General features: G+C 36.6%; 1 protein-coding gene across 2 annotated transcripts in view; it reads left to right on the top strand.

Annotated features, from left to right (window-relative positions):
- Positions 1 to 7,742, top strand: part of LOC144971908 (sialin-like) — a 20,334-nt gene extending 12,592 nt beyond the window's left edge. Inside the window, exons 9-14 of one of the 2 annotated variants that reach the window (XR_013645192.1) lie at positions 421 to 553; positions 1,292 to 1,442; positions 2,932 to 3,022; positions 5,978 to 6,657; positions 6,844 to 7,137; positions 7,180 to 7,742. Coding sequence is in view for 1 of the 2 variants with exons in the window: in XM_078912979.1 (XP_078769105.1) it covers positions 421 to 553; positions 1,292 to 1,442; positions 2,932 to 3,022; positions 5,978 to 6,190 (588 nt within the window). In the remaining variant the exon portion in view is untranslated. Of the gene's footprint in view, positions 1 to 420; positions 554 to 1,291; positions 1,443 to 2,931; positions 3,023 to 5,977; positions 6,698 to 6,843; positions 7,138 to 7,179 lie in introns of those variants that run through there. The other variant, XM_078912979.1, reaches the window with a different exon arrangement.
- Positions 7,743 to 7,957: the final 215 nt, after the last annotated feature.

The raw sequence follows: 7,957 nt of genomic DNA, 5'->3' as shown, positions 1-7,957 counted from the left end.
TATAATTACTTCATAATTTCAATTTATATCAATTCAGTTTATTTTTTTAATTAATCCCCTCTCAAGAAAACAAAAACAAACAAAAATCAAACAAAAAAAAACCCAAAAAAAAACCAACAAAAAACAAAAAAAAAACAACAACACAGGTACACATTTTAAAAATAGTAAAAACCAAACAAAGAAACAAACAGACACACACCCAAAGGTTTTAAAAGGCAATTTATAGATAGTATGAACTTGAAGTCACTCAGGTCTTTGTTAATGCTTTTTGCCACCCGCATTTATGAGTAATTCTCCCTAAACAGAGCCAGACTATAAACGTTTAAAGTTTTCACATAGTTTTGTGTGTTGGTCCGTATACTTCGATTGCAATGTTTGAGCTTCTTAGCCAAGCGGATACTATCTATACATTTGTTTCAGAATGGTGTCTTGTCGTCACTTCCATATCTGGCCGAATTCATCAGTGGGTTTTTTGTCGGTTATTTGGCAGACAAATCAATCGAGAAGGGCTGGTTCCGTGTTCTCAACACTAGGAGGATATTTCACTCGATATGTAAGTGTAAGTTCACTTTAGTACGACGTATACTTATATGCAGGTTTGGTTACTCAAATTATTATAATATTATTGGACTCTTTGTTTGAATAGAAAATAAATAGTACTCTCAAACCAACAAAACATTTTGGCCTATAATTAATTGCGTTCGGTTATCAGACCTGAAAATATGTTCACGTCAATCAAGCGTAACAAACACGTCGTTATTATTATTATTATTATTATTATTATTATTATTATTATTATTATTATTATTATTATTATTATTATTATCATCATCATCATCATCATCATCATCATCATTATTTTTATTATTATAATTACTTTTAGCATCATCTTCATCATCATCACCATCATGATCATCAGAGCGCCTCAAAAACGTGCTCAAAGCGCCTCATAAAGGGTCCCTGACCAACAGCAACACGGACCATGTAGAACGAATAAATATGACACGCCTGTTGTTAGGCGATAATACAATTTTTTTCCGACAGAGACGCTGTTAATGGCCGGGTACTCATTTTTTTACACCCAAGTACGGTAAAAGAATGTGAGCGAGACTCAACTATGAGCCGAGCGAGGCTCGAACCCAGGACCTTGCGATCCGAAAGAAGAGTGTATTACCACAAGACCACATAGCCGCACACACAATTTTGGGCATATGGTAGGTATATTTGTGAGGGCCGACAACCTGGATTGTTTACAAAAAGTTTTAACATTTCTCTCGATTCTCCACCTCAGCACTCCTGGGTCCTGCTGTGTCATTCTGCGTGTTAATTCAACTGGACTCCTCTCAGCGCTACTGGGCCGTGTTTCTACTCTGTATGTGTACATCGTTGAAATGTTTCAATCGTGGCGGTTACCTTGTGAATCACCTGGACCTGTCGCCAAAGTAAGCTGGGAATTCGTAGCTGCCAGATTGCCAGAGGAACTCATGGTCAAATTCGACTTCAAAAATGGCCAAATAGAACGTCATCAAACACGTTATCAAACATTACTAACATTTTGACCCCCTTGAAAAACTCGCTGGTTTTGAAAAACAAAATCTCGACTAGACTAGGTGAAACGTTATTGATAAAAATGTTTTTAATCAAGAATTGTAATTAATAATAATTTAGAAACAATATTTTCAATAAGGCCATTTTGACCAGTTTGGCCACACACGTGACCATCTGGCAAAACTGAGTTGGATGTCAGTCCTGGGTCTCTGATTGTCATGGGTAAACTTACATACAAACTGGATTCCACCGTAGCCTTCGTTAACTTGTTGCCTGACAGTGACCGTAGCCATCCTGAACTTTTATCCTGACACTGATCCTAGCCATCGTTAATTTATAGCCTGACACTGAACGTAGCCATCGTTAACTTGTTGCCTGACAGTGACCGTAGCCATCCTGAACTTTTAGCCTGGCACTGATCCTAGCCATCGTTAATTTATAGCCTGACACTGACCGTAGCCATCGTTACCTTATAGCCTGACACTGACCGTAGCCATCCTGAACTTGTAGCCTGACAACGACCGTAGCCTTCGTTAACTTATAACCTGACAAAGACCGTAGCCTTAGTTAACTTGTAACCTGACACTGCCCATAGCCATCGTTAACTCATAACCTGACAGTGACCGTAGCCATCGTTACCCCATAACCTGACACTGACCGTAGCCATCGTTAACTCATAACCTGACACTGACCGTAGCCTTCGTTAACTTGTAACCTGACACTGCCGGTAGCCATCGTTAAGTCATAACCTGACACTGCCGGTAGCCATCTTTAACTCATAACCTGACACTGACTGTAGCCTTCGTTAACTTGTAACCTGACACTGCCGGTAGCCATCGTTAACTCATAAACTGACACTGACCGTAACCATCTTTAACTTATAGCCTGACACGACCGTAGCCATCGTAACTATAGCCTGACATTGACAGTAGCCATCTTTAACGTATAGCCTGACACTGACCATACCCATCGTTAACTTATAGCCTGAGCCTGACCGTAGCCATCCTTAACTTATAGCCTGACACCGACCGTAGCCGTCATTGACTTATAGCCTGACACTGACCGTAGCCATCGTTAACTTATAGCCTGATACTGACCGTAGCCATCTTAAACTTATAGCCTGACACTGACGTAGCCATCGTTAACGTATAGCCTGACACTGACCGTAGCTATCGTTAACTTATAGCCTGACACTGATCGTAGCCATCGTAACATTATAGCCTGACACTGACCGTAGCCGTCGTTAACTCACACTGACCATTAACTTATAGCCGAAAGCGAGTGTCATACCACTCGACCGCATAGCCGCACTAAGATTAGCAAAACAAAATCTTATAAAAACATTGTATACTATTATTCTCATCTTGTCCATCTGATCCACAGTTACGCCGGTATAATGTTCGGTATAACAAATACAGCAGCCACCATTCCTGGGATTATCGCCCCTATCATAGCAGGGGCACTCACTCCAAATGTAGGTGTATCTATTATTACCTCTTTTTATTACGAAAACATAAAGTGTTTCTATTATGTATTACCTCTATAACGAAAACATAAAGTGTTTCTATTATGATTTACCTCTATAACGAAAACATAAAGAGTAAATAATAACTTTTGTTGTAAAAGTGAGACAATACTAAAATACAACTTTCCGGTCTTTGGATTTCGTCAAGCAACAGACAAGACAAGTAGATAGTAGTGAGAAAAATATATGAAAAGTGTTTAATATTTATACGATCAGACCTGTCTAGTGCTACGAAATTTTCGTAGAATTATGAATTTTCGGATGCTAATTGACAATTTATATATATGAGCCAAGGTCAAAAGGTGCCCGCCTGATACCAGTGTTAAGAAAATTTGATTTTTACTTAATTATGGGCTTTTTTCATTGGGTTAATGCATATAATCAATTAATAATATGAAGAAGAGATAAAATGAAATAGCTCAACATACTCTGTTCAACAGAATATGAAATAAACAACTTGAAAGTGAAATTTGAATGCTGTTTGGCATGTGCTTAAAACGAGGTCAACGCATCACCTTTTTAGAAATCATCTAGAAATTAAATGTGATGTTTTAGCTCACGTGATTGAAATTTGACTGATAGTATAAAGTCAAAATTTACATTTAAACGCAATTGCAGTATATTACATATCTGAATAAGTTTCATATAGAGTTCTTAAAAAGTTGGTGTTGCTTGTGACCTTTGGTGTCATCAAACACAGCACAATACTAAGACTCAACACGAAACTTTAAAGCTCATGTTTAATGTTTATAAAACGTTTTATTATGAGAAAAAAGCATAGATTTACTATCTGAACTCAAATCTTGGAGTAAATGTATACCGTTTTACCGATATTGAGGTTTATTGGTTTTGGTGTCATTTGTCACAAGCAACACGACATGCGTGAACACGTGGAAGTTTGTTTCGTTAAATGGCGATTCGCAATTTTGATCCACCCTTCTTACCAGTCTTTGAAGTGCAGCACTTTCATTTGCCTTTCCAGCGTGGCTCCAGGGAGAAAAGGTAAGTTGAACTTTGGTGTCATCGCTATTTTACATTGTCACAAGCAACACTTTATATTGGATATCACAAAGTGCCACCAAAAAATTATGTTTTCAGCTGTTATTCTATTTACAAATATGATATTATGACATCTCACATAAGACTGTGATTTTGACACAATTAATTATTTCCTTGTAATTCTAATTTTTTTATGTTTCAGGGTTGTATCAATCAAGAAAAAGACAAAACTCAAGCTTTTGACGAATCCAGATAAATAGAAGGGTTGTCAAGAAATTTGATTTGATTTACTATTAACACACTAAATTACTACAAACTAGCAGATTTGAGCAGTAGGGTGGATGTTACCGTATGGTTACATGAATTCATTACCATGGCTGATATTTATCTAGTGTTTGTCTGACTTCTGGTACTTTTTGTGACCATTGGTGTCATTGCTTAAAATGTCACAGGTGATACTTAAGTTTGAAGTTTCTAGTGTATTTCTGTTTTCATGTTCTTCAAAGCTTGAAATGTCATTGAATTACATTTTAACAGGCTATATTACATGTGTTCAGTTGCGATTCTTGATTTATTGAGGCAAAATTGCGTTCTAGTGCCGATTTTGAGCAAAGTAATAGCAACAATGGTATAACTAATTTCTAAGTATATTTCCGATTTAGAGGTATTTAGTTTCTTAAAATATTATTGAATTTCATTTTAGAGTAGGTTATTGTGCTTTATTGACCGAAAATAATGATATATTATGGAAGAAAGTGTGATTTGGTGTTGCTTGTGACATAAGTAATGGTGTCACCGGTGTTATGTCACAAGTCACATTCAGATGCTTTAATTTCCATGTATATTTTTATTTTTGAAGCCTTTGCTTTCTGAAATATTATTAAATTCCATATTTAACTGTGGTTATTAAACTGGTTTGACTGAAATTAATGATATATTGTCGAAATTGCAATTTGGTATTGCTTGTGACATAAGTAATGGTGTCATCGGTCTAATGTCACAAGTGACACAATGTCGCTAAAAAAGGATATGCTTTGGTCACATTTTGTGCCAACATTTTATTCCAAAAGTTTCTGAACATTGCTGGTAATAAGAATATGCAATATTGTTGTTGTTGTTAATGTACAAACATTTTTATGAAATAATATATTTGCATTCTATGTTGCTTGTGACCAATGACACCAAAAAGCAACATTTTCTCCAATAGTTGGTAAAAGTATTGTACTATGATTGTTGTTGATTGTGTCGTTTTGTCTATAACTTACTAAATAAAGTTTGATACTCAACAAAAATCATTTGGTTATTGAGTTTTTTGTCTCATTTTGGTGTCACCGGTCACAGGTGACACCAGCAACCTATAGGCATTGTTGACGATATTATGCTGCGTTAGACCTTAAAGTTATCTAAAGGGCCTTTGATTCATGAAGTACAGGGTTTTTGCTACACATATAGAAACATAAATGGACTATTATGTCACTTTTATTTTGAGAAAAAAAATTGGCACCTTTTGACCTTGGCTCATATATATATATATATATATATATATATATATATATATATATATATATATATATATCCGAAGCGAGTGCCATACCGCAAGACCACATAGTCGCGCAGGGCTGGTACAGTACAATACTCCCCTGGATTCCAGTACGCCGAATTCCTGTACCCTCTGCAATACAGGGACCCTTTGCAAAAGCACTTTTTAGCACATTTAAGTGTATATTGCGCTATATATAAACCTCACGTTTTATTTCGGCACGCTCGGATTCTAGCACGCTTTTTGGCTTCTCCCGCGAACGCGTTATAATCCAGCGAGTACTGTATGAATGTTAACCATTTATTTGAATTAATTTTTGAATTCATTTTCCTTGGGTTTGTTTTTTTTTTTCGCATTCCGTCCAGAAATCCATAGAGGAATGGAGAAATGTATTTTACGTGTGTGTTGGTATCGCTGTGTTTGGTTGCATCGTCTACGTCATCTTGGCTGACGCAAAGCTCCAGTCCTGGGCCATCATCAAGACCGAACTAGACAATGTCTTGACTAAGGACAAGGACTACCCCAAACAAGACAAGATCTTGGATGACGTCACAGACACCGGAAATACTTACTTATGATAACGTCAAGGATTATGTCAATGAAAATGAGAACTGATAGATAGTATGAAGTTGACGTCACTCAGGTCTTTGTTACTGGTTTGATTTTTTTGGGTTTTTTTGCCATCCGCGTTTATGAGTATAATAGGATTCAATAGTCTGAAGTCACGTCGCCTAGCAACGAGCAGCTTGGTTCTAAACAAAGAAAAACAGTACTTTTTATTCTTCATGCTGGCTACATGTCATGTGATCAGAATGCATAAAATGCAAAACATGATCAGATTTATAATGTTTTTCTCCTGTGGATACACTTTTATGCTCGTCGGAGAAGTGTTTCATAAGGGCGTCCGCCATTGTTCAGATAGTTTAGAACCAGTTACTAAGTAACTCTGCGTCATTGCGGGGGAAGTGACGTCATGACTGTTGAAGCGTATTCTCATTGAACTGTATTAACCAGACTATAAACGTTTAAGGTTGCACATAGTTTTGTGTGTTGGTCTGTTATACATCCGGATGGCAATGCTGTGAGTTTCTTTGCCAAGCGCACATTATCTATAGAAATAATGAAGTTAACATCACTCAGGTCTTTGTTATTGCTTTTTTGCCATCGCGTTTATGAGTAATTCTCATTGAACTGTATTAACCAGACTATAAACGTTTAAGGTTGCACATAGTTTTGTGTGTTGGTCTGTTATACATCCGGATGGCAATGCTGTGAGTTTCTTGGCCTAGCGCATAATATCTAAAAAAGTCGAAAACTCGAGATAAAGCAAGATAAATCATTATTTAGAATATCATCTAACAAAACGGTGGAAATGGAAATTTTTCAAATGGAAACAGAACAAACATTTGAATAACCATCTACAGTTATCCAGACTTGACTCTGAATAACCATCAACAGTTATCCAGACTCGACTCTAAATAACCATCTACAGTTATCCAGACTCGACTCTGAATAACCATCTACAGTTATCCAGACTCGACTCTCGACTCTGAATAACCATCTACAGTTATCCAGACTCGACTCTGAATAACCATCTACAGTTATACAGACTCGACTCTAAATAACCATCTACAGTTATCCAGACTCGACTCTGAATAACCATCTACAGTTATCCAGACTCGACTCTGAATAACCATCTACAGTTATCCAGACTCGACTCTGAATAACCATCTACAGTTATCCAGACTCGACTCTGAATAACCACTCTGTTTCTATTATCCAGTCAGTAATTTGCGTCCTTAAATCTCTGTCCAGTGCGAGTGTTCTTAGCTTTAGTATGTCATCATGTGTGTTAAGATTCTGAGGTAGTTGGATGTTTCCTTGTGTTGTTGAAATCAGTTCTTCAGTTGTTGTTTCTAAATGTATTTGATATTTTTTTGAGATCTTGATTCAATGTTGTTGGAAGTGAAGTTGGTGTACGCCCTTTGTATTTGGCTCCTTGTTTGAAGTAATCATCCATTGAGGTTTGTGCTGGAATATATAATGGCGGACTTCCGTGATTGAAGTCCATTGCATATAATAATAATCTAAAGGTGAATTTGTGTGCATAATAAATATTTTGTGTCAAAACACGAGTCTAATTATGACTTTATTGGAGTGAGATGTGTTATTGATTTTAACTGCCTAATGTGTCAGTGCATGACATAATCAGTCGGAAGGTGAAAATTTTAGATTGGCATTTTCTGAAAGAATATGCTCTCCAGAGCATTCTAATCTTTATGTGAAGTAAATCGGGTGATATTTTCAGGAAAGGTATCCAGTAACTTTTCTCAAATTTCATACTT

The sequence above is a fragment of the Berghia stephanieae genome, chromosome 4 (assembly GCF_034508935.2).
Source record: "Berghia stephanieae isolate SIO BIC M18660-M18661 chromosome 4, UCSD_Bste_1.3, whole genome shotgun sequence".
Classification (NCBI taxonomy): Eukaryota; Metazoa; Mollusca; class Gastropoda; order Nudibranchia; family Aeolidiidae; genus Berghia; species Berghia stephanieae.
The sequence above is the reverse complement of the archived record's forward strand: the minus strand, read 5'-3'. Positions and strand labels throughout refer to the sequence as shown.